This window comes from Excalfactoria chinensis, chromosome 1 (genome assembly GCF_039878825.1).
Source record: "Excalfactoria chinensis isolate bCotChi1 chromosome 1, bCotChi1.hap2, whole genome shotgun sequence".
NCBI classification, from domain to species: Eukaryota; Metazoa; Chordata; class Aves; order Galliformes; family Phasianidae; genus Excalfactoria; species Excalfactoria chinensis.
The window spans coordinates 75,164,865-75,192,280 of NC_092825.1; the positions used below are offsets into that span (position 1 = coordinate 75,164,865).

General features: G+C 42.8%; 1 protein-coding gene across 1 annotated transcript; it reads left to right on the forward strand.

Annotated features, from left to right (window-relative positions):
• USF3 (upstream transcription factor family member 3) lies at positions 1 to 27,352 on the forward strand. The gene is made up of 6 exons (XM_072355859.1): positions 1 to 97; positions 10,717 to 10,781; positions 11,290 to 11,318; positions 13,430 to 13,512; positions 14,131 to 14,227; positions 15,231 to 27,352. Exons 1-6 carry the CDS (start codon positions 50 to 52, stop codon positions 21,668 to 21,670), a joined length of 6,762 nt encoding a protein of 2,253 aa, XP_072211960.1. The 5' UTR covers positions 1 to 49; the 3' UTR covers positions 21,671 to 27,352.
• The last annotated feature ends 64 nt before the right edge of the window (positions 27,353 to 27,416 follow it).

Here is a 27,416-nt window from a genome sequence, read left to right on the forward strand (position 1 = left end):
GAGAGCGGAGGCAGCGGCGGCGCGCTGGCACTGGGCGGCCGCCCGGAGGATGGTCCCCGCCGTGGGGGCGCCGCCGCCCAGCCCGCCCAGTCCCCCCGTGAGTGCGGGCCGCGGAAGGGGGGGGCGGTGCTCGGGGAAGGGCGAAGGAGAGCGGGTCGGGGCTGAGGGTGCCGCCGGTGGCCGCCCCTCCCCCTTCGCCGACCGTTGCCCGTGAGGGAGGCGGCGGTTGGCCGAGGGCGCGCGCCGCGCTTGGGCCCGTCGCCATGGCGACGGCGGGGCTGCGAGCCCACTCGGGATCCGCGTCCGGCCGGGCCGGCTGCGTCCCGTCGGCCTCACGCCGCCCTCCGCCTTCGGGGCGCCCCGGGACGTAGGGGGCGACCGCAGCCCCTTTGTCTGATGGGCCGGCATCGCTGCGATGTGAGGAGGGGGTGAGACGGCGGTGGGCCGCTGCCGGCCGAGGCGGGGGAAACGTGCAGGTATCGGCACTGCCGAAATAGGGGTCGTTGCTGGGAGGTCCTGGAGGTCCGAGGTGCTGAGCCGTCATCCGGCGCTCAGGAAGTTGTAACTTCGGAGACAGGGAGAAGCAGGCGCTGTCTGTCACTTGTGATATCTGACACCTGCAACGTGTCTGCGGTGTCATCCAGGGAGCGTGTCATGCATCTTGTTTGTGCTTGTGTTGTGGGAGAGCTCGGGCTCGAAGTGTGCTGGCTTCACAGTGCGATGCAAAAGTCCACCTCCCTCTTCACAGCTTTTCTTCTGCCTCGCTAACTAAAATTTTCCTGTTGGGTGTGTTTCCAGATTGATTTCCTAAGGAAAGAAAGCTCGGGGACATTCTCCATCCATTCCTTTTCCCCCATGTCATGTTAGCTCATTGGCGAACTTAATGGAAATTGGACAGTAATGGAGATTGAAGCCCTTATTCTATGGAAACCATCACCTTGCAAATACAGAAGCTCAGGAGCTGGGGCCACATTGAGCGTGGGGCACCTAGAAGGCAGCTTCCTCTGACAGCACCTGCGACAGTACTGCACGTGCACAGCTGGGTGCAGCCACAGCTCACAGTGCCGCTCCTGCAGGGCTGTTGGTAAGGAAGAGAAGAAAGTAAGAAGAAAAAGAGATGTGAGGGAATGTTGTGTCACTGCTCACAACCATGCAGAGAATCTCCTCTTTTGTTTTTTGCCTTATATTTATCTTTCACATAACATCCTGGATTTCTGTTAAATGCAGCCAGACACACAGCTATTGAAAACGTTAACCAAAGATAACTGATTGTTGCGCATTAAGGATTCAGAAGTCAGGTGATGTAAAGGCTTGCTTTGAAAGCACGACTTCAGCTTTATTTCCCTCCATGTACAGCTCATTGGGGCAGTCTTAGTTACGTTGATTATCTTATATGTCTCCTTAAGAAGCTGCAGAGTGCTATTTGTCACATGTGAGTTGCGTGCAGTAGTCGGACAAACAGGAAGGAATAAATTATGGGTGAATGGTTATTGTTATTACGAGGTGTTAGAGGCTTAATTCTGTCTTTCAATTAATGCAGTAGTAGTGACCCGTAAGTACACTTTGGGATGAAGTGCTCGTCAGTTTATGGGAACTAAACTTAGAAAATGATTGTGTTCCAAGCATGGTTTGAAGATGTGTCTAAAATAACATCAGCCACATGAGATGAACTGTTTGGATATGAGCCCCTTAGAGAAGATTTGAAGAGAGTGGAAGGAGAAAGGGTGGTGAAGCCTGGAGGAGTCTGATAGCCATGAGGTGGGAATTAGGCTGTGGGTGCCAGGTGGTAGCTTTGCTGCTTCGGTTCCTTTTGTTCCAAGCAGTCTGTATGCCTAGGAGCTGAGCAGGGCTGGACTGAACTGACTGTCACCTATATGGCATTGTGATATGTGGCTGGCTTGTCCCTGCTGTGTGCATTGCGGAGGCAGTAGCTGAGAGTTAGCTTTAGTTTGAAATCCAAAAGAGAACGTGAACCAGGTGTCAAAAATGCAGTGTCGGTGTTCTGCTGACACTACTGGCCAAGTTGCTCCAGCTTTCTCATCTTGCCTCTTGGATGAATGTAGAAGGGCTCCCGAATTCACTAAAGAGAGGAATTAAAGAGCTTCTGTTATGTGTTGCACGTTTGTTAATTTTTTGTCAGTGTGCTGAAATCATAAGAACACCTCAGGCTTCCAGGTATGGAACAAAGTGGTCCACAGAAGGATTTGGAATAGAGCTCTGTTCAAAATGCACTTCTGCTTTGCAAAGCAGGTTGGCATGGGGTATGTGGCATTGTAACCAGGCACAGCCAGTTTTTAGGTAAATTAAATAGTGTGTGGATTTAAGTTTGGTACCAAACTGGGTAGAGGTAACCAACAAATACATATGGAGGATGAGAGCAAGGACGTGCTGGATTTGACAATAACCAGCTGACAGTTTACTTTTGTATACTAGTGTTCGTGTTTTTATAATAACTGTTTGGATCCGAGGTGCACTTAAGAATAACTGTAAATGACACATGCCTGTGGGGAGGTAGAAGTTGTATTTGGTGTGAAGGGAGCCTCAATTAAGAGGATATTTATTTTAATAAGGCTGTTTGCATCTTAAATTGTAAATGCATATAATAGTTAACTTGTAAACATACCCACTGCACCACTTAGAAGGATAGGAAGTATTGCAGCACAGCCTTTCAGCTGAGACTCTGCTCTAGGCTGCCTGGAGGGGCTGTGGATGCCCTGACCCTGGAGGTGTTCAAGGCCAGGCTGGGCAACCTGGTCTAGTATTAACTGTAGAGGTTGGTGGCCCTGCCTGTGGCAGGGGATTGGAACTCAAGGATCCTTGGGGTCCCTTCCAGCACAAGCCATTCTATGATTCCATTAAGTAATATAATACTGAGCGCTGCCCGTGAATTTCAGAATGGCAGTGGAAATGTGCCTGGCTGTGTGTACACACAAGGTGTTCTTATGAAAGTGGTTGTACAGCATGTGTATAGGAATGGCATCTGACAACGTTAATGTTTCTGATAGACCCATAATTCATTGAGTTACAGCTCTCAGGCTTTTGAAGATGCATTCTGCTCGTCTCCAGCTTTAAGGACTGCTCACTTGCAGTCACTTTGTAACTTGTTTCCTGTGCTGGCGTTTTTCATCTCTGTCCTATTTGTGACTCTTGTATTCAAGTTCAGTCCCTTGGGAACACCTTTTCCTATTCTGAAGGGCACTGGTCATAACATGATTCTGGAAAGTTGAGTGAGAACACCTCAGCTTGAACAGAAGGTTCCTTTTTGCCTGACTGCAATAAAACATGCAGAGATCGTAACTCCCTGGTTAAGAAACACTGTGCATTGCCACACCTATCTAATGGTAGCCTAACTTGCTGGTTATAATGAAATTCCAGCTTTTATATGTGTGTTTTGTGTATCTAAAGCGTGCTTTGTTGCAACTTTGCAAGCGTAGAACTGTTGTCATGCTCTGAGTGAGCACAAAAGGGATCTGTGGTGTGCACAGGATGGACAGATCTTGTGTAACCGGAGTTTGTTTCCTGTATGAAGTGTTGTGGCATTAACCTTCTGAGATGAATGGGCTACTTCAGCAACTGTGACACTTGATAGCATCTGTTACATCAGCCAAGCTGTATGCCATTGTGATGCAGAAAAGAAAGCAGCAGACTCAAAAATGTTCCCTGCTTCCCTTTAACAATTGCTTTTGCCGCCCTGTTGCCTGTACTTGTACTTTTGTCTGTTTACTTGACCAAAAGGAGATCAATTCCACCTAAATGCACACCTCAGTCTTGCTGGTACTCATATCAATGTCAGTTCTTTGTGGGCCATCCCTAGTGAGGATGGAGAGTTCCAAGTTTGGGTTTGCTAGCTCAGAAGTCTGAGCACAGACTTCTCGGGTCCTGTGATCTGGAAGTCAGTGGCATGGAAGATAGTTGAAAATCTTGTTCTTTACTAGGCTGCTGGCGCTATTAAGTCAGCATGAAGGTATGGGAAAAGGAGAGCTCAACTTTATCTGTAGTGTAAAGCGAAACAAATGTTGGCAGTTTGGGATGCATGCTGCATCTGTAGTCTGTAAGAAGTGGTTGCCTTGTGGTAGGACGGTTATTTCATGCCAGCTCTCACTCTTTGGTGTAGTTGAATACTGAGCTGCTTCACTCTTCAGTGAAGTTAGCTAGAAACTGAAGTCTTAGGTTAGAATTAAATCAGTTTTAAATCATGTTTCTTGTTTGATTGTATAGGAGGATCTTTAATACTTAAGAGATCGTGTTTAAATATTATGTACACACAGTGTAAATGCTTGCTTCTTCTACATAAGTCTCACTTGTTCTAAATTCAGAGACTTGTGGGGCCATTTGAGAAGTCTAAGCACTGCCTGTGAAGGTGGGGAGAGGCAATATCGTGTAATTCTGGAGTAGTTAGGGCCTCCCTGCACATCTTCCTATTGCTGTAAGGACAGTTTATTAACTAAGGAAACTTAGCTCACTAGTTTAGCGTGTTGCAGTGTAAGTCATGAACTCTGCCAGTATCCAGCTGATGATGAAAATAATTAAGAAAAGCTACATTTTTTTGTTGCTACATACCAGGCTTGAACTATTAGTTGTCTTTCATATCTCTGCATTGGCTACATCTCTCTGTAATACTCTTAAGTGACTTCAGAAGCACACATAAACTCTCAGAAGCATGCATAACTTAAAAGAGGTATGAGCCTATACTCTTAAATGTGGGTAAACTAATATATTCAAGCTATCCCTTGCTGAAGAACACAATAGAGATCTCCATCTTTTGGTTTCCTTTCAACATATTGTTGCCAAATCAGTCTCAGGTGGCAACTACAATGTGATTTCAGACCAATATAGAGAAAGCAGGTGGAGGTAAAGCATTTTTAGAGAAGGCTTTTCTAATGACCTAAGACTTGCATAATCATGATATCGGTCTCTTTGTTGTTCTTCAGGTTTCCTATGGATTTGGATCTTGTGCCATTTTATAAACAGGAAGGGAAGCAGCTGTTTACATGGGTGGATAGTGATAGGACAAGGGGGAATGGTTTTAAACTGAGACAGAGGAGGTTTAGGTTAGAGATTAGGAGGGAGTTTTTCACACTGAAGGTGGTGACGCACTGGAACAGGTTGCCCAAGGAGGTTGTGGACGCCCCATCCCTGGAGGCATTCAAGGCCAGGCTGGATGTGGCTCTGGGCAGCCTGGTCTGGTGGTTGGTGACCCTACACGTAGCAGGGGGGTTGAAACTACGTGGTCTTTGTGGTCCTTTTCAACCCAGGTCATTCTATGATTCTGATATATAGCATATACTGATTGTGATTTTAAATTTCTTCTTTAAGATGTGGTTGTTAAGAAAGTGTCTGTGTTTCACACCTATTCCCAGGTATCTTTAATTGACTTCTGTTAAATCAAACCAAAATAATTTGCAGCTTTATCCGTGCCAGTAAGATGCAAAACTGTCTGTCAGACATCCAGATCATAAGGTGAGCCTCTTATTTCTGAAACTAGGAGTTAGGCCCGCTTTATCTAGAAAAAACCTGTGAAGAGTAAAGGAGAGAAATAGCCCTCTTCCATCTACTAACGCCTTTTGCTAGGAGCCTGCAATGAAAAGTGCACTGCAAAACTGTGGGGGTCTTGTTCATTTTTGTCAGGTATAGGGTAGTGGCATTTGTTTTTAAAGCTTATTGTGGCTGATAATAGTGAAAGCACCATTTCAGGAATACTGTGCTGACCTTTCCTGAAGGGCGCGGCAGTAGGTTGCCTTAATAAGTGCTTTGGAAGTGCTTTCAGACAGCAGCAGAAGTACTGTTTCACTGTACTTTGCCTACTTTTGCCCTTAAGATTCATTGGGAAGAACCTTTACACAGAAAGATCACAGTAACCAAATCTGATGATGGATTTCTTCTGTGTGTTGTAAGGGAGCTTTGTAGTTGAGACAGGAAGCACAACTATATGAGTCTTAAGATCACATGTTAAATTCTTAGTTTGTGTCTTATTTCTCAGACCTTAACCTACAAAATATTAAGAACTTTGCTGTGTGATCCTTTGGAGTTAATGACTTACCTGAAAAGATGTATAAAAAAAGTTTACATAAACTCTCCTGTGCATTTCTGTTCTTGGGCATTTTCTACTACTTGTTAAAGTGCTTGCATGTCCAGTATGGCTGTATGAGAACACTCTTATGGCTAATTTGATACTTCCTTAAGATCTCACACAGTTTTATAAACAGACTTCGTGAGGATCATTTGTGGTTGCACAGCAGCTAAAAGCTTAGATCAAAACCTAAAAATGAATTGAGTCTTAGCCAGAATGTTTGTTTGGATTTTTCATTGAACATGAAACCTGGTTACTAAGTAGTGATCTTTGAATAGCGATTTCATTTAGATATAAGGGCATATTATAAAGCAGAATTAGGTTAGCTGTTGCTGGCTCTGGAACTTCTAATTTATTCCACCAGTCTTTGGTGTTTCAGGCAGAGCTTTTCTGTGTAAGGCATCCTCAATTATAAATAATTATCTGGGTTCCAGGAGTCAGAGACCATGAAGACTTACGTTATGGCTTTTTCAGGAAGAAATCACTTGTTCTTTAGGCAGCATGCTGCCAGAAAGAGTTGGCTCACCACTAGATACTGTTACATGGAAGTAGAAATGTGCTTACAGCCTGTACAGGACACTTCTGTTGTCTACTGCAGGAAGATGTGCTGTCACAGAAAGAAGCTGTCCGCAAGCCGCTTGGCACCCATTCAGCCTTACCTACCAAAGCAGAGTCTCGGATGGCTTTGTCAAGTGTGACATAATTAGATGTGTCTTCAGTTTGAAACTAATCTTCCGTTTTGGAGTGAACAGTGGATTGCTGAAAACCATGGAAATGAGCACTGCAATGCAGCTTAAATGCTTCCTTCTTTCTTGCTTCCTTTGTGAAATTGGTACATGGTGACTCATAAATCTTAACCAAGTGTCTATGGAGCACGGTGTCCTGAGAATTTCCATGGTCTTTTTTGTTGTGGTGGTTTTTTTCCCCTGATTTCCCAAATAAGAATTCTAGTCCCCTTATTTTGGTCTAAAATGGCTGAAGACCTTCCTTAGGGTGACATCTTCAGTCTCTGTGATTTTTAGCTTGTGTACCAATTGTGTAATTGTTGCTCGTTACCCTCAAATACCTTTTTCCATATAACAGTTTCCCCTGGATCATGGGGGACGGTTTGTGTTGGCATTTTCTTTGCTAGCGCACCGCATGTCACTTTGGTCTGTCCATCATCCTTTGATCATCCAGAGTGGGTGGAGGTGGTAGCAGCTCACAGCTGGGTGCAGAGGTCCAGAGATGCCTCTCCTGAAGCAGCTTTCAGAACATCAGCAGCAGGTACGGGGCTTTATTCAGTAAAGTGATATTCTTGTCTGTGCCTCCTCTGAGGTTTAAGTGAATGAGGTACTACACTTGGAGGAGTAAAGGGACAGCAATGCCAGAGCAAGAGTAATGAAAAATAAGCTAAGAACTTCTTCAGAAGTCACAAGCAACCGTGACTTTATTATTATGAAATTTGTAAGCAAAAATGAATTTGGTGGCACATCACTTGCATGATAAGCCTGCTTCTTCCCACAGTATTGTTAAAAAAATTAGAGAGAGAGAGAGAGAGAGGGAGAGGGAGAAAGCTTGCTTTCCAGTTCTGTTACATGATCTTTTATAATAGCCTTAGTGAAACTTAATTGCTTTAAGTCAGTGGGAGGAAAAATAGTCTTTGAGGTTAGATAGTTCAAACAAAAGGAGTAAGAAATTGTAAAAGCAGTGAAGCTTTTATCCCCATCTGTTGTTGTTGTTGTCAGACACTTTAAAAAATTAAGTGGGTTGAATAGCATGCTGTAATTTGTTGGTATTGGTTCTCTGTCACTAATTCTTGCAGAAGCTCAAGAGGTAACCTAGTTGCCATAGGAAGCAATCAGCTGGTATGGATTGAGAACGTGTATTCTGTGAAAAGTCAAGATAACTCTTGCCTGCCTTTCAATCCCTCCTAGATTTAATAAAAATCCCTTCCTAGATTTCATAAATAATTAAATAAATAAAGAGTACGTGTGGTGGTCTGGCTGACCTGAACTGTTCAGCCAGCATGCACGTGCTGATCATAGAGGAACATCCATTCACTCACCTTCTCTGTCAGTGCCGACCTTACCCATTCTTCTCTGCCCCACACTCAATTTTTATGACCATCTGGGAATGCCATGTCTTTGAGGGATTTTGTTTAGTTTCATCACTGGGCCTAGTGGGAGGATGAGTAGACACAGTGTAGTAACAAAAAAACATTGGATTCCTCAGAAGCAAAACTAAAAAATACCAAATGGATTTTCACTGCTTTGAGTAGGACTTTTTCTCCCTCAATTTTCGTATCCAGTAGTTTTAACAGGTTACTTTTATAAGCAAAATTAGTTGGTATGTTGGTAACAACTGCAAAGGTAAAACTTCAAGTTTTGTTTCCTGCTATCATTTTGTTAGCTAACTGCAAAATGACAATAGTGGCGTCTCAAGGGGGGGATAAAGCAAAGGCAGTGATGATTTTTGTCTCAAGGGTGCCTTGCTTGTGATTAGAAGCATGAATTAAGTCTCTGGTTGAAGCTAGCCTTGTAGTAAAACATACATCAAGACTGGAGTAGAGCGTTCCAACAGTAAGTTGAATAAAGAGGTCTGTATCTTATAGGAAAAGATAGCATTTGTGTAGAAGTTACCTATGCCATCCATAAATCATGACTGAAAGTGTGTGAAACTAATAAGAACTGTAAAACCATAGCACTGATTAAATTACGTTAAACTTAAATCTCCAGAAGACAGAGAATGTAATTTCTGGGGATGACGTTGCGTTTAAACTAAAACTGGTATTTCAAACTAACATTGTGAGAGCCATAAGCTACACAAAACTTGAGAATAAATAACCATAAATGGCCAATTGCATCCTCGATGTGTCTGAAGAATTAGGGATTTGCATCATTATTTCTGCAGACTATATTCAGCTGAGTTGAGTGAGTGTATTGCATGAGTGAGTTAAAATGTATTTGCCCCTAAGATTATAAGCAAATGCTTTTCTTCTGCTGCAGCAAATCAGAAAATGAATCTCTCCTGAAATTTTCACTTGGTCCAAAGTAAAGAGAAACAAATGAAGCACTGGTGGGGCAATGGCTGCTTGGGAAAAAAAGAGGGTAAACATTATTCAGCAGGCCACAGAAGTTTCTACCTGGGCAGCTATTTAAAATTTTCAGACCTGTGTGTTCAGGAACTCTTTCAGGCACCACCTCCCTACTGGTACCTGCTCTGTTTTGAGGTTTATCAAATAAAATATAAAGGTGTTCACCCCACCCCTGGAGGCATTCAAGGGATGTGGCTCTAGGCAACCTTGTCTGGTCCATGGTGACCCTGCATATAGCAGGGGGGTTGAAACTATGTGGTCTTTGTGGTCCTTTTCAACCCAGGCCATTCTTTGTGTTTATGTGCTGTGTTATTACAGAATAAGAATAGGAAAAAAATATTCAGTTCCTCATCTTTCTTAAGTTACAACTTCAAAGTAGGTGCTCAAGTGTTGTAAATAAGAGCTATTTAATACACATAACTGCTTCTTTTTGTGGAGGAAACTGGAGCTTGAAATAAACCAACTCCTCATTTAGATAATGGGTATGGTCTTGTTTATTCTTACCACCCCTACAGAACTGTTTTGAAACGTTGTTTGAATTGTATGAGCATCAATAAACTCTGGCTTGGAGTAATCCCACAGTAAAGCAAAATTAAAATGATATTAATTGCACTTGAACACCCTGTTGCTTCTGCAGGAAGTGGGCTGTGAATCCCAGCAGAACTGAAGCATATGAAATGCAAACTTCATTGTTTATTTCACTGTTTACATGTGACAGTTAGGGAGGCTGGTACCCAATGTGGTGGCATCTGGCAGGGAACAGCATCCCTTGGAAGAAACCCATTGACTGGAGAGTTTGGCTGCACCTCCTCCCACTGATAAATAAATAAATAACGTTCTATTTTTCCTTTTTCCTTTCTTACAATAGTTGAGGTTATAATTGTTTTTTTAACCCGAGGAAATGGAAACCAGTTCTTCATAGACAGAAGAGGTTCAGAAGGCATCAGTGCCAGTGTACTTCATTTGTAATGGTCACATGACCAGCCTATCTACAGATAGGTGATGGACTTCTGCACACATTGTAGTAATGTAATGATTGTACCAACGTGTTGCAGTATATATTTCTATATGTCTTGGATTGTCTTACAGTATACTTTGTAATGTGTCTTGCCATGTCTTTCACAATATTTTGCAAAATTTACTGAAGTAATCATGGTGGTAAGCCACAAGGAACTGAGGCAACACATACATAGGGAATTAAAGAATAACAACTAAACATAGACAGTCAAATCTATAGCCAAACAAAACATGCCAACTGGCATCCAATCCGTTTGTACCAAATAGTTTGTAGCAGTGAATCATTAGTGCTTATTCAACTTCAAAGTGTATGTAAGTTGAAGACGTGTTGTGCTGAGTGTGCCTGCTAAGTGAGGTTATCCCTTGTGCACCCAGTGCCACAATAAAGCATGCCTGCTTCTTAATGCTCAGTTCATTTTAAGGAGTTTTCTTTCAGATTGGTGTTCTGTCTGGTGACAAAAAGGCCATCTCCTTGCTGTCAAAGGCAAAATGATGTCATGTGCAAAGAATCCAGAAGATTGCAGTTGTTAATTCTTTCTGTGATTTTCTTCAGGTTCTCTTCTCTGAAACCATGCCAGAGATGACAGAGAATGACACCCCTACTAAGAAGCAACATCGGTGAGTTTCTGTGAAAAAATGATTTTTGCAGTTCTGTAGTCTGTGGTCGTACTGCAATGACAATATTTCTAGTTATAAATTTATTAATAAGGTTATTAAGAAGTTCTGAGGATTGACCAGGATTGATGTAAAAGTCTGGGAACTATGGCTGTAAAACTCCCCTTCTCTCTTCTATCCATGCTAAATTTAGGTCAAGGATATATCTACCTTGACCACCAAGGCAAAAGAGATTCCTTATCACATGGACTACTCAGATGCTTGTGGCTGCACCACTACTTAGGTTAGAGTGAAGCCTGTATTTACTAGGGGTTAGTAGGTATGGTAAAGGGAGGACGGTTGGACTAGATGATCTTGTAATTTTGTGATTCTATGATTCTTGTTTGGAGTGGTGTGTATTGTTTAATATTTCTAGCTGTAATTGAAATAATAAAATAAAATTGTTTGTGTGCAGTTGTTGGTTTTTTTTTCCTTCTGTTTCACATCACTGTTTTCTCTTTATCCTTAACAGAAAGAAAAATCGGGAGACACATAATGCAGGTGGGAAAATTATTTTTGTTGTTTCTTCTATGAAAAAGCACAGATTCTTCAATAACTTATTTTGCCTGGAGAAGGTCCCTCTATAATAGTTTCTAACATTAAAGAAAAAACTATATCCTACCAGACATCTCTCTGTGGTCCTGCTTAGAATACCTATGCACAAATCGCTCCCTTTGCACCCAGCAAATCTGTGTATCATCTGTATGCTGTGGAACTTATATCCCTTGTGCAGTATGCAGCCTTTTCTCTCTTACTTTTAACATCATTTGATAACTGTCAGCAGAACTGTCAGGCTTCAGAAGTGTTTGAAGGTTTTGGCCTTGTTTATCTACATAGATACAGCATACTAAACTCTTGAGTCTAGTTCCCCATTGAACAGTGCAAATGTGTGTTCTCTGCAACCTGAACTGGAGAAAAAAAAATACCCAGTAGTTTCCACGTGTCCAGGATGTGGCCAATTTCCTAAAGACTAGGAAGTGTTGGGAAATAATCTTAACAAGTTAATTTTAAGATGGCTGGACTCATTCTAATTCTTGGTTCCTGTTTCACTTGCTGATAGCTTTGAAAGTCTTCCTCTAATGGGCTGATCTTTGCAGGATGTGGGGACAAGCTCCCTCCAGCCCTGTTGCTTGCTTAGTCATTAATGTCTGGACAAACTGAGTGGAAGATACTATCAACACAAAGGAATAGTGCTTCACAACCACTGTGGTATCTTCATGTATTAGCAACAGTAAGATATTTAAAAAATAAACCCCAAGGATGACGTATTTTAATGTTTGTACAGATGCTCTTATGTGACTGACCACTAGGAACACTGGTGAAACTGGCATCAGTGATGAGTTTTTAAACTCGCGTGATTTAGTCAGATAAAGTGATGTAAAAGTTACAGACTCTTCAGAGCAATTACATTGTTTTAGAAGATAGATAGGCTGCAGGACTTCTTTAAAAGATGTACACGAACCTCTGCCTTGCCTATAAATGACAATATGGAATGCAGCTTTAGTTCAGAGTAACTATTTTGCTTAGTTTTTATTTCTTTAACAATTCTGTTCTTCATTTGCTGTAAATGAGCATTGCCTTTTGTTGAAGTCATGCTAGACCCAGGGAGGAGTCCAAAGATGTTCACACATTGCCTGTGCCTTAGGCCCGGCAAATTACATAGTCCCCAGATCAGAGCAGGTACCTTGGGGGGATACTTTAAATGAGATGTATGCATTGTTCTCATGCTGGATTCACTGATCTAAGTGGAGACTTTAAACAATGCTTGGGGGTTTGGGATGGTTGTTTGGTTGGTTTTGGTGTGCTTTTATCCTCATAAATTTCATGCAGAAGAGACTTTATTTTGCTGTGTTAGAATAGTACTTAATGTATCTAGGCCTGTCTCTGGGAACACTGCCTTCCTGTCCTGAAATGCAAAAATTACTGCACTTGTTAGAGAAATGTAAATTGAAGTGAGAGACTACTGAAACAAAACTATTTAAAATAAATAACTATATCCTCTTTAGAGGAGCATGATGGAAGTAAAGCATCGTTTTGCTTGTAGAAAATATGCTCAGTCTGTGGGTTACTGTTTTTCTCCATGTACCAAAAGCAGCCCTGCTGCACAAAACAAAAGTCACAATGAATGACACATTGATTTGAATCTTGACAGTGCCATGACAGAACTTTATTCAGAATTCCAAGACATTTCAGCATCTGACTTTGTTCAAAATAGGTAATTCACTGGCAATATTGTTCATTAAAATATTCTTTTAGTTCCAGTCATAATAAGATCTTCCACAACAGTTAGAGCTTTCAGCATAAAAATGAGTAAATAATAGCCTATATAGCTTGAACCAGCTAGAAATATGATAGCTCTGCTTTTCCATAAAGGCATCCTGAAAATTCTCACCTTTTAAAGTTATTGCTTCTTACGTTACAGCTGTTAATTTCACTGAGTGTTAATTCAGTAACTGAAGTTTACTTCAGAGGAGATTTTTTATCCTACTATATTATTCGTGTTTCCGGTAACTCGGGAAATAATGTGTTTATGAGCCCTTACATTGGTAGTAGTTGTCTTGTTGTGTTGACTTGCCTAACTAGATGACATAGTGCATGTTATTTTTGCTTAGTGGAGAGGCATCGAAAGAAAAAGATTAATGCTGGGATAAACAGAATTGGAGAACTCATTCCCTGCTCTCCAGCACTTAAACAGGTAAGTGTTCACTGTAAAATGTTTGTGTTTCCTTGTCTATAGTAGACAAGAGTATTTGAATTAACATGCTTGAAATTTTACTAGTTATTAGTAGGATCTTAAAAAGTATTTATAACAGAATTTCTTTTTAGAAATACAAAGCCATGCTAATATATTCATGCAGATTTTTGAGCTTCATGTCTGGAGGTGTTATATATGACTGCTGAAGGAATGAACAGTATGAGTTGGTCATGCGACTTTCTCCTCTGTTCACATGTGCAGTGTTTCTGAGGAGAAACATTTGTCCATAGCCATCTAATCATCTTGGTGATGTCTGCTTGTCCATTCACAACTTTCCCACATAGTTCTCATTAAACATGCATGCGTGTTTATTTCTCTAATCTTTGGCATAATGAAAGCAAGTCTGAAAATCAGATATTAAAAGTAAGGAAAGATAGTATTCTCGTGTGAGGTGAAAAGACAAAACAACAAAAAATGTTCAAAAAAAAGCTTTCTGTTCAGCACTTGTTTAAAATGAAGACTCTTGGATTGAGTGCAAGATCTATCAGATCTATCATTGATAGATCCAATAATGGTGAGATTTGTTTCTAATTTCATGTGTTTGGTTTTCCTTTAAAGAGCAAGAACATGATTCTGGATCAGGCCTTTAAGTACATAACAGAAATGAAAAGACAGAATGATGAACTTCTGTTAAATGGAGGGAACAATGAACAAGGTAAGTACAGATTCCACTGGAAGCTCTAGAATTTATCACTCCTTTCTACTGCATGTTTGTTAGTAATAAGAACAAAGCCAGGGATTCCCTGCATCAACAGATTTAAGGAATCCTAAGATATATGCATGCAAAAAGAAATCTGCTTTAGAATAAACTCAAAAAAGAAACAAAGAAAATGCCCAAGTGCATGTTCTAGCTATGAGATTTGAAGTGATATAAGATCACACAGGTAATGCAGGATCATCTAGTAGATTCCATCGTTATTTTTTTATACTGCAATATGCTGAAAAAATTCTGATAAAATTCAGGATTCGATTTTCTTCATTGGAAAGATGGGTCTTTCTTCAACCTACCTTATAAAAATACAATGCCTTGTTTAAATTCTACTCTAACAGAGGTATACACATGCAGTGGTGGAGATATGACAGAAATAATCTCAGAGCTAATGTTTTAGTTTGTGATTTCTATTTCTCCACAAAGAGTGGAATGCTCTTAAATAGTTTATGTTGTTGATGTGATTGGTTTTGAAAATCCTAGGTGATTTTTCTATTAGATGAACTCTCTCCAATTCCACTGTTGGGTTTTGTGGCTTCACATAGATGCATTCTATTTAGTTTTGCATGTCATTTTTATATGCAGTGAAACTGGAAAACCACAAGGTTATAGATTACATCAATATCAATTAAGATATTTGCTTTTCATTCATTAATTAAAGAAGTTGATTAGTGTTTAGTTTCATGTGATTTATTTTTATATGTTTTTAGCTAATTAATTAGACATATCTGAATACTGGGAGTGGAGTAGTTTGTGGGGGTTTATTACCTTCCTGCCCAGTAGAAAGGTTTATCAGGATAGTCTTCATTTATGTTGTTATGTTATTGAAGAAAGCATACAGTATTAATAGCCTATTTCAGTATTACATATAACTTATTCTCCAAACCACTTGGAAGTGTTACTTAGTATTTGCACTGATGCTCGTGTCATGTGTTGTTCTGTTTTCTAGCTGAAGAGATTAAAAAGCTGCGGAAACAACTGGATGAACTCCAAAAGGAAAATGGGAGATACATTGAACTACTGAAAGCCAATGATATTTGCCTGTATGATGATCCTACGATCCACTGGAAGGGGAATCTCAAAAATGCAAAGGTCTCAGTTGTTATTCCTAGCGATCAAGTTCAAAAGAACATTATTGTCTATTCAAATGGGAGTCAACCCAATGGAAATAACCAGGGAGCATCTGTCCAGGGAATAACGTTTAATGTTGGTCATAATTTACAAAAGCAAACAGCCAATGTTGTTCCGGTCCAGAGAACTTGCAACCTAGTGACTCCTGTGACAATTTCTGGTATTTACCCTGCGGAAAACAAACCACGGTCTCAGAGTACAGTTTCTCCACTGGCACCCACTCAGGTGGTACCAGCAGGAAACACTCTTGAACTTTCCATCCCAGAGAATGAGCAAGGTGTGCATGCTACTGCTAGCTCACAGAATGCTTCTCAATCCGGAACAGAACAGGGCCTACAGGGTTCTTCAGATAATGCACTGCAGAATGGTCAAAGTCTCCCCAAAAGTAACAATGATGAAGGTGGCTCGAAGTCAACAAAGAAAACAGTCATGCAGGGAATCAGCCTTCCTTCCAGTGCCTGTGTGGAAGCTGAGAAAGTTCAACATATGAATGCAACCAGCTCAAAACCACCTAATTCTAGGAACGAATTTCAGGAAAGCTCTGTAATTTCAACTACTGGCACAGCTGTTGTGCCATCTGTGAGACTGTCTGCTGCAGACAGTTTTCCCTCTGTAAATGTTCTCAAAAGTACAAACTTAATAAGTAGTGCTGACATGCCTGTGACTTCTGCTGCAGAAGGAATGAAGGCTGTAACGGTAATAAGCACTCTGCCTGCCAGTCCCCTAGAGAACTGCTGGTCTTTTTCAGGCTCTACAGGTGTTGTTCCTTCAGACTTGAAAAATATGAGTAGCCTTACACGGATGCCTTCAGCTGGAAACACACAGACCACATGGACAACTTTGCAGCTAGCAGGAAATACTGTCCAGCCACTAAGCCAAACACCATCCAGTATAATGACTGCGCTGCTAAGTGAGCCAGTTAATGGGGCTAGTACTGTATCTGCTGCTCACAGCAGGCCTTTGACGACGAGCATTAGCTTGAATACTTCTCTGCCTATAGATGGGCAGGCAGCTGAACAGATTGTAGTTACTTTGCCCTCTTGCCCATCCCTACCTATGCAGCCATTAATCAGCCAACCACAGGTTAAAACTCAGGCTGCAGGAAGTATCCTTCCATTAAATTCAACTATGCAGGTAATTCAAATGGCTCAACCAGTTGCGTCAGCTGTGACAGGAGCACCAGCGAACCAGAATGTCATCATTCTCCAGCCTCCAAACACTGCTCCGTGTCCTCCAATTGTGAGAGCAGAAGTTCCTGGCCAAAATGTCAGTCAACAAATTGTAATTATTCAAGCTGCTAGTCAGAATCCTCTTCCTCTGCTCTCTGCCCAGCCTTCTGCTTCTGTCAGAGTTCCTGTGAATGGGCCTGTGGCAGTTGCAAACTCCAGCAGCTCTGTACAAAATGCCCATCTTCCACAGACCTTTGGTGGAAAACACCTTGTCCATATATTACCAAGGCCATCTTCTTTGCCATCTTCTAGCTCTACACAAACATTTTCAGTTACAATGTCAAATCAACAGCATCCCCAAACAATCTCATTAAATGGGCAGCTTTTTGCATTGCAACCTGTGATGTCTTCATCCGGAGCTTCAAATCAAGCCCCTATGCAAATTATTCAACCCACCACCAGCGAAGATCCAAATACCAATGTTGCTCTCAATACATTTGGTGCTTTAGCTAACCTCAATCAGAGCATATCACAAATGGCTGGACAAAGCTGCTTACATTTATCTCTCAGCCACCCCACCAATCCCACAACTGTCCATAACCAAATCACCACAGTTAACTGTGTGTCATTGCCAGCTTCGGTGCTACCCTCAGTGCCTCTGGAGGGTTCAGTATTAACTAGTGCATCTAATTCAACAAATGTTTCCCCCAAAAAAGCTGCTGCTGGTTTTCTGTCTAATACAAAATCAAAAAGGACAAACAAAAAACAGAGTACAAAAAAGCACCTAGCTGCCAACATTGAAGTTTCCTGTCCAGCAATTCCTTGTAAAGATGCAGGTAAGGCAGACAGTGTTCCTGTAGAAGCTGTGGCAAAGAATTCAAAGGGTGAGGGGTTGCCTGAGAATATTCCAGTGACGTCACAAGCTTTAGCCACGTTGCAGGTGAGTGGCGCAAGTATTTCTCCTTCCAAAGAAGCTGAGTGCTCAGAGCAAGCAGTGGGATCCTGCCCTGCACCAGAGACAGCTTTGGCAGAGCTGCCGGCCCCCTCGTCGGTGCAACTTGCAGTGTCCGAACGGTTGGCACTGGTCCCACCAACTGCAAGGGATGCTGCTCCTCTCCTGCCAGTGCATCAGCCTCAGAGCAACCCACTGACCAGCTCAGCATCATCAGAGTCTTCCTCCCGCTGTGAGCCCCCTGGCACCTTAACATCCTCTCAAACTGAAGCACGTGGGACAAGTTCTCAGGTTTCTGGGGCATCTGCAGTGGAAAGTAGCACGGCAGGCCAGACTTCCACTGCAGGAACAACTTCAGAATCCTGCAGTGTTCCACAGAGTTCTTCAGTTGCCATGCAAGATGTGGACTTGTTGGAAGGGCAAGGTCTGACCAACATGCTATCTGATCTTACGAAAGAAAGAACAGTTGTGGAAAAAAACTCTTCTTTTGCTGTTCAAGGGGAGCATTCTAATTTTCCCATGGAAAACTCTAAATCAGTGGAATCAAATGTCGATTTGCCTGAGAAGCAGGAACTCTTGTTAATGAACACAGAAGGCGATGCACTCTCCCAGCATCACACCTGTGTTTCTGATCAGGAAGTAGTTAGTGCTGCCCTCATCGCCAGCAGGCAGGCAGACTCCCCGATGTCAACCAGTTCTGGTAGCAGCCGAGGCTTCTCTGTGGCTTCGATGTTACCAGATACCACCAGAGAAGATGTTACTAGCAACACATCAACCAGTACATGCAACAACTGCACATTTTCAGAACAACCCGACATCGTTGCTCTTGCAGCAAGAGCTATTTTTGACCAGGAAAGCCTTGAGAAAAGTGGAGGAGGAATGCAAGTTAACATGAGGGATGCCATATCTAAGTCAACTGAGGCTGTGACTCTGGAGAGAGAGCAGCAGACTTTTAAACCTGTACCAGTGAAAGAAAGCAATGCAGGGCCATTAGAAACAGCATCAAACAAATTCAGTGCTCAGGATACGGTACAAACAAATGTTGATAGACAAGTTGAAAAACCAAGCTGTTCTGTAGGAGGTGTGGAAACCTCCAACTCTTCCTTGCAGATTTCAGCTTCCCAGTCAACGAGCATAACCAGTTTAAGTGTGAATAACCTGATACACCAGAGCCGCATTGTCCATCCCCTCGTGAGTTGCTCAAGTTTACCTCAGCCTCCAGAGCCACCAAGCATTCCTGCAACTGTGGGTCTATCTCTTCCATCTAGTTCATATGTCAACCCATCTCCAAGACCAGCTATGATGAGTGAGTATGCTCAGGAACAACTGAATGCTATTAGGGCAAACTCCATGCAAGCTCCTCAGCTGCAGGAATCACGCTTAAAGCAGCAAAATCAGGAAGGTCGCAAAGATTCTGCCAAGCGGGCTGTTCAGGACGACCTTTTGCTTTCTACAGCAAAGAGACAGAAGCAGTGTCAGACAGCACCTCTAAGGCTTGAAGGGATGGCACTGATGAATCGAACACCAGAGAGTATTGCTGATCAAACACAGATGCTGGTCAGTCAAATGCCTTCTAATTCATCAAATTCAGTGGCATCCTTGAGCAGTCAGGGGCACACAGATGGCCTCAGCAGGCTATTCCCATCAAACAGCAACTTTGTAACGCCAGCTTTGAGACAAACTGAAGTTCAGTGCAACTCTCAGCCATCAATTTCAGAGCAACCAGGTACAGCAGGGCAGCATTTGCAGCCAATTCAGCATGTTCCTGCTCAAGGCATATCTCACCTTCACAACAATCATCCCTATTTGAAGCAGCAGCAGGCTGGACAATTAAGAGAAAGGCACCACTTGTATCAGCTGCAGCACCATGTCACTCATGGGGAAAACTCAGTCCACTCTCAACCCCATGGTGTCCATCAGCAGCGAACAATACAGCAGGAAGTGCAAATGCAAAAGAAACGAAATCTCATCCAGGGAACGCAGGCCCCACAACTTTCTTTACAGCAGAAACACCATGGAAGTGATCAGACACGGCAGAAAGGTGGTCAGCCTCATCCTCACCACCAGCAAATGCAGCAGCAGATGCAGCAGCACTTTGGAGCTTCCCAGCCTGAAAAGAATTGTGAAAATCCCACAACAAGCAGAAACCATCATAACCACCCTCAGAGCCATATAAATCAGGACATTATGCATCAACAGCAGCAAGATGTTAGCAGCAGGCAGCAGGGTTCAACTTCTGAGCACGTATCAGGGCACAATCCCATGCAGAGGCTGATGACCTCCAGGGGCTTAGAGCCGCAAATGGTATCCCAGGCAAGTATTGTAACCAGGCCGTCAGACATGACCTGCACCCCTCATAGGCAGGAGAGAAACAGAGTTTCCAGCTACTCTGCTGAGGCACTTATTGGGAAGACACCCTCTAATTCAGAGCAGAGAATCGGAATTTCTCTTCAAGGCCCTAGAGTTTCTGACCAGCTTGAAATGAGAAGCTACATTGATGCTTCTAGAAACAAAGGGTTGGTTATTCACAATATGCAGGGCCGGATAGCCATTGATCATACGGTTGGCTCAGATGTACAACGGCTTTCTGATTGCCAGACATTTAAGCCAGCAGGACCCAACCAACAACCTGCAGGCAATTTCGATGTGCAGGCCTCAAGAAACAGTGAAATTGGTAATTCTGTGTCATCCCTCAGGGGCATGCAATCACAAGCTTTTCGAATAGGTCAGAATACTGGGCCACCCATAGAAAGACAAAAGAGACTGCCTTACCAGCCAGTACAAGGTATTCCAACAGGAAATTCCCTTCCATCAAGGGAAAATGAAAACACGTGCCACCAGAGTTTTATGCAGAGTTTACTTGCCCCTAACCTTGGAGATCAAGTCAGTGGAAGCCAGCGATCGATCCCAGAACATCCAAGGAATACGCAGTGCGGTGCATCCTCCACCATTGAGTACAGCTGTCCCCCAGCACGGGAGAGTGTCCACATCCGGAGAGATGGCGATGGTCAGAACAGGGAAAGCTGTGACATGTCTATCAGTACAATTAACACCAGGAACAGCTCTTTAACTATTCCCTTCTCAACTTCATCTTCCTCGGGAGATATTCAAGGTCGAAATACAAGCCCAAACATTTCAGTACAGAAGTCCAATCCCATGAGGATGACAGACAGTCATGGAACAAAGAGCCACATGAATACACCTGTCTCCAGCAACATGCATGGGGTTGTGAGGCCAACTCACCCTCACCCTGCAGTTTCTCATGGAAATGGCGAACAAGGGCAGCCTTCTGTTCGTCAGCCAAATTCTTCAGTTACTCAGCGCTCGAGGCATCCTCTACAAGATAACAACGGCTCTAAAATACGGCAGCCTGAAAGGAATCGATCTGGAAATCAAAGACACGGGAATGTCTTTGACCCTAGTCTTCCCCACCTGCCCCTGTCTACCAGCAGCAGTATGATCCTTGGGCGCCAGCAGTCTGCTATAGAAAAGAGAGGAAGCATTGTCCGCTTCATGTCTGATGGCCCTCAAGTGTCCAACGACAATGCAGCCTCTGACCAACATACTCTTTCTCAGAACTTTGGATTCCCTTTTATCCCAGAGGGTGGCATGAATCCACCCATAAATGCCAACACGTCCTTCATTCCCCCTGTTACTCAACCCAGCGCCACTCGAACACCAGCCCTAATCCCCGTCGATCCCCAAAACACGCTGCCATCCTTCTACCCGCCTTACTCTCCTGCCCACCCCACTCTTTCCAATGACATTTCTATCCCTTACTTTCCCAACCAAATGTTTCCTAATCCGACCACAGAGAAGCCGAGTAGTGGAGGTTTGAACAATCGATTTGGATCTATCTTGTCTCCTCCCCGGCCTGTTGGTTTTGCTCAGCCAAGTTTTCCTTTGCTTCCAGATATGCCACCAATGCACATGACCAATACGTCACACTTATCCAATTTTAACTTGACGTCTTTGTTTCCAGAAATAGCCACTGCTCTTCCTCCAGATGGTTCAGCAATGTCGCCTTTGCTTTCCATTGCAAACACATCTGCTTCCGATTCTTCCAAGCAGCCCTCAAACCGACCCGCCCACAATATAAGCCATATTCTAGGTCATGACTGCAGTTCAGCTGTATGAAGACTGGCACACTGACTTTCAGTCTGATGAGTTGTTTATATATTTAAGAAAAAGAAAATGGATCTTACCGGCATCCCTGAAGAGACCAGTCATAGCATCACTGTTTATTTGCCTAAATGTATGTATATGGGTACCTTCCGTATTTATATACACACTCTCTATCCACCTTACTAACTTTAAAGTACCAGTGCCTATAGCAATGCTTACTTGCAAGTAAACAGTAAGAATGCAACTTTAGAGCTGTGCAAATAATGATTGTTGATTTTACAACAATCAAGCCTGATGTCTGATTGCCACTCTCAGTAGCACTTGGATGTAAAGAAAGAGGTGGGAATATCCAAACAGGACACGGGAAAACAAGTGCTACAGGTTTCATTTTATTTATGACGTGTTTACCTGAAACTAAAGGTGAACTTCAAGTGGCTTAGGTTTTTCTTTTTCCTTTGTAAAATATTTTGGGAGCCTCATAACAAGACAAGTCTCCGCTAATATGGTGTTGATTGATAAAGGCATTTGTTGTGCAGCTTTTGTCTGTTTGAAGCTTGTTGCATCCACTTGACTTAAGGCTGACTTGACCTGGCAAAAATTGCCATGAGTTTCCGTGGCCAGAAATTAAAAATACTGTTTCAGAAAATTGAAATTTCCTTAACGCATGAATTTCTATTTTGAAGAATTTGTTTGGATCTTGTTTAATGATGGCATCTGTTGCTGCTGAACTTGGCCAACATTTTAATGTAACTCAGTACTCCTACTGGAGTACCATGGGGACAGCAGTCCCGTTTGTTGCCATTTCATTGCTCATATGCTGCAAGTTACCTCAGGGTGGTTTTGTACCTTGTTTAGCACCTTCTTAATGTCTTCTTTTTCTTTTTTTTTCCCCCCTTTTCTTTGGCCCATGCTCAGCCACCAGCTTACTGGTTTCTGTGAGTGACAGCCCCCTGTTGTAATGGTCAGCACACAGGAGCAGCACTGAGCCCATGGCATCCCACAGAATCCATGGGGATTGTGGGCATGGTGTCTGCTTACTGTTGCTGGCAGCTTTGGGAGCTAATATAATATCAGTACTTTGCACTTGAATGCACCTTTTGTCTAAACCCACGTGGTTGTGGGTGAAGGGAGAATGTGAATGTGTCAGGACTGAAAAGTTGTATGCCAGGAGGATGTGAAGTGAGCATCACAAGGAAGGGGGACTTTCTGTGTGTGTGAGGGACAGAACGAGTGTGTGTACTAGCTGAGACCCCAGCATGCTTTCACAGATTTTGATCCCATTTCTTTTGAAGGAAAGGGAAGAAATAGCTAATTTTTATTTATTTAATGGCTCCATGGTATGATTTTTTTTAGACAGAAATATGTCTTCTAATTTAAGTTATTGGAAATACCATTCCAGATTATATTCTCCAAATAACAGTTTTCTTGTAAGCAATCCTTCTGTACCCAGCTGGCACAGCTGCAAGGGTGTGTAAGCTCCAAAAACTTTGGTATCTCTGCATCATGCTAGCACTCCTGGGACCTCTGGCAGCGTAATTCTCAGTGTCCCTGCTCTTGTGTGAGATGGGGCAGGGGCAGGTTCCCTGGTTTGTTGCTGCTATTGTTGTTGTTGTTTTCAGTGATTGTTTTATTTTGGTTTCCTGAAGGGCAGAAAGGAGGATGCTCCTTCATCTTGAATCATAGAATCATAGAACAGCTCAGGTTGGAAAAGACTTTAAAGATCATCGAGTCCAACCACAATCTAACCCTACTACCCTAACTCTAACAACCCTCTGCTAAATCATGTCCCTGAGCACCACATCCAAATGGCTTTTAAACACATCCAGGGATGGTGACTCAACCACCTCCCCGGGGAGCCTATTCCAGTGCTTAACAACCATTTCTGTAAAGAAGTTTTTCCTGATATTCAGCCTAAACCTCTCCTGGTACAACTTGAGGCCTTTTTCCCTTGTCCTGTCACCTGTCACCAGTGAGAAGATACCAACCCCACTCTCACTGTAAGAACCTCTCAGATATTGGAAGAGAGCAATAAGGTCTCTTCTCAGCCTCCTCATCCCCAGACTAAACAGCCCCAGTTCCTTCAGTCGCTCCTCATAGGACAGATCCTCCAAGCCTCTTCTTCACAGGCCTTGTTGCCCTTCTTTGGACCTGCTCCAGCACCTCAGTGTCCTTTCTGTACTGAGATGCCCAAAGCTGAACACAGTACTCGAGATGAGGCTTCACCAGGGCCGAGGACAGGGGCAGGATGACTCCCCTAGTCCTGCTCACCACACCGTTCCTGATATAATCCAGGATGCCGCTGTCCTTCTTGGTCACCTGGGCGCACTGCTGGCTCATATTCAATTCTCATAATACTCATGTTGAAGAATAGGAGCCCCAAAGAGGTAGCTGGAAGTTTTTTCATAGCTGGAATGTTGAGGGCCCATTTTTGCCAAGTCCTTTTTATATACTGCTTCATGGAAGTAAAGAAGCTTTAGCATAAAACAGAATTGGGCTGTCTGTAGTTATCTGATCACGTCCCCATTCTTGTAACGTGGGGTTTGGTGTTTTCTCACAACGCCAATTAAAATGGTTCTGTTTCAAATGGGATATCACCATCTCTTTGGGACACTAAATGTAAGTGGTGCTTCAGGGTGGTTTTTTTTTGTGTATGGTGCAAATATTTGATGGGATATTTATTTCATTTCAAAGCAAGCCTACTTTTCTTCACTTGCCTCCAAACAGCAGTGATTGCAGTTGCATTAGCAATGACCAGCAGTCCTTTGCTCTGAACAAACTGTGGCTCTGAGTTTTGTCTGGTCAGACTCTTGGGCAGCCACGTTGGTCTCCTTGATGCTGTAAATCCCAAATGGGGTGCCATAAGGGAGAGTGAGGAGTACCTTAATGCTGAATGGCTCCAGGGGTTATGAATGATTGTGGAGGATAGAACCAGTGGTTGCATCGTGTGTTGTGTGGTCTTCTGCACAGAGGAACGTACAAGAGCCATTCTTACTCCTCACTCATTGTTACTTGCACTGGTTTCCTATTCTGGGAAGGCTCCAGCACTTTGGGTTGTTTGTCAGAGCTGCAGGGAGCCTATAAGCTTGCATGGGTATATTTATTCCTTCAGATTGGTTTCACTATAAATTTCACTGGTGTTGTATTAAGGTAAATGCGATCCTGAGTATTCACATCAGAACATGTTGGAAGTGTTGGCTTTTTGTATTTCTTTTTTTATGTATGCTGTCAATCAAGTTTTGAACAGGCTGTAAGTTTTATATTCTCCTTTTCTGTTTACAAAGATGACCAAAAAGCAATTGTACTCATAGGATAGCTGTAGCGCAGGCAGTTACCATACAGTCGTGTCAGTGATGCAAAGACTGTGTGATTTTGCAGGAACTGCACAGTTTTGTAGCGCATGGCTCAAAATTCATTACCACGTGACCATTCTCCTCCAGAGGATTTATACCTTGCGTTGCTTTTATGGGGTGTGGTGGCTCCTATGTAATCACCATGCCTCTCTGGATTTCTTGTGGAAACAACCAAGACCAGAATGGAGACCACTTCATTGCCCCAACTGAATAGGACAATTCCTGCTGAAGTTCAACCACAGGCCAATGGGAGTCTTTTTATATGCCATAAAAGATACTAAAAGAAGTGTTCTCCATGGCATTTGTTTGGGATAAAAGAAAATGTAGGAAGACTTAGCTGCAAGAGATTCACATAAAGGCATCCAAATTCTATTATTTATTCCCCATTCTATTATCATTGCTGACTGGCGTTTAAATCAATTAATTAAAAGAAAGAAAAATTGACTCTAGGATGTAGTCTGTCTCATGGCATCGTTTGCAGTTGAAGCTTGTCTTCGCTGAGCCTGGCCAGGTGCCCCGGTTTGGGGTGGCTGTGTTTTCCCCAGATTGTTTCTCATATGTCGGTGCTCATGAACAGCTGATGGAATGGGCATTTTGCATTAAAAGACGTGAGACGTCAGGTACTTCCTGTGGGGTTTTAATTGCTTCTGAAATTGCTTCTGTTTTCCTCTTCACTGTAAGTTAATTACACCCTCCTCTTTGTTCTACTAGTAAAATCACATTTTCTTTTGGCAAAACTCTGTAATTCCAACAAGAATTTCTCATCAATTTAAAGTTCTCTCGTTTTTAAAGATATGTTTGGAAAAGATTTAATTGCAGTTTATTATCCTGAGAGTGGAATTTTCTCTTCCATAGCAGTTTGCTTTGTGTTTGAAGAGGGGAAGAATGTTCCATGCTGCCTCATTTAGCAAAAGAAGTAGCGAAAGGGAGTGGTGCAGAACTACCTCTGGGGTGGGACTGCTGCAGTCAATGAGCACTGGGAAGCTATGGCCTCCAGCTCATCCTAAATGTGTTCAACCAACAACAGCAAACGGCCTAGGGATGAACTGCATGTATTTCAATGTCATTAAATTAATCAATTAATCCCTTGAGAAAACGAGGACAATATGAGCAGAAGCAAGCATCATTTTGTTACCTCTCAACTCCCATCTGTTTACTGTACTCAGAGGTACTCACACAGCCCTGCTCACAAACCTGAGCTGCCCTCTGCTTCTGGATGGCCAAACGCAGTCAGGTGCATTGAGAGCTTGCCCTACTTCCCACACAACTTCAGTGCTCATGACTTCAATACTAACCCACCTTGTCTTGGAAAGAAAGAGTTGTATTGAATTTATTCATACCGTAATGATCAAATTTGTGTTGTTGGGGTTTTTGTGCGTTTGCTTTTGAATAGAGCGGTGTAAGCAGTTCCATCCATTTTCATCAGCCAGTCTGCATTTACTTCTGCTCCTTTTCCCTTCTGCCCAGTCCAGCAGTGCTGGCAGCTCCACAGCTGAGCACACGTGTGTGGAGGATGGCACTGTCAGCCTCATGCCGCCTCTGCTGTCCTTACAGTGCAGCTGAGAGTTAAAGCACCCACACTTTCCCTCCACGTGTTGTGTACTGATAGCGAATTATTCAGTGAATGGTGAAAGACTTACAGAAATGTTTGGTCATGCTGATAGCAAGAACCATCTTCCCTTTGCTGACAGTCCTCACTCGGTTACACAAAAGCCATTCTTTAGTTGTAAGAGAATCTCTGGAGAACAGCGTATTCTTCTTTAAAGCCGCTGACCCTTTCCCTTAGCAGCAAACTTTATATTACAAACAGCATTTCCCGCTTTCTCATCAAACTGCATTTTCACAAGCAGGTTTCAAGTCTGCAATCTGCTTTGTTGCTTCAGCAGTCACAAAACAAGACAGCAATGGGCCGTCCCCACGTTCCTGCCTGCTCACTGTGAGAAGGAAAGCAGAGATGGATTTTGCCACAGGAGATTATTCAGAGATGCTGTTGCCCTCCCCAATGTAAATTATTGACATTCAGCCCAGAATTATCTGCTGTGCTCCTGTTTTATACAGCTGTAAATTACTCGGATGCAGCCCCAGCAGAAAGCCCTTCTTATTTTGTAATGGAGAAAGGAAATCTGCAGTAGAAGAATATAAGGAACGAGGAGGAACATCGTCTCGCAATTGTAAATAAGATCTTGTTGTGTTTATTTTGACATCTTTTTACAAATGTGTGGTATCCAGGTGTAAATATCTCAACCCACGATCTCGTTCAGAGCTCTGAGATTTCTACTGTTATATGTAATACTTTGTTTAATAGTTGTAATAATTATTTGTATAGATATGAACACGATAGTATTTTATTAAAAAAAAAGGAAAACGTTCTTCAAAGCCTGTGTTCTTTTCCCCTGTGTAAAAGAAAA

Coding starts and splice junctions, on each gene's coding strand:
- USF3 (XM_072355859.1), top strand. CDS start 50: ATGGTCCCCGCCGTGGGGGCGCCGCCGCCCAGCCCGCCCAGTCCCCCC. Junction 11,319..13,429: donor TCGGGAGACACATAATGCAG/GTGGGAAAATTA, acceptor ATTTTTGCTTAG/TGGAGAGGCATCGAAAGAAA. Junction 13,513..14,130: donor GCTCTCCAGCACTTAAACAG/GTAAGTGTTCAC, acceptor TTTCCTTTAAAG/AGCAAGAACATGATTCTGGA.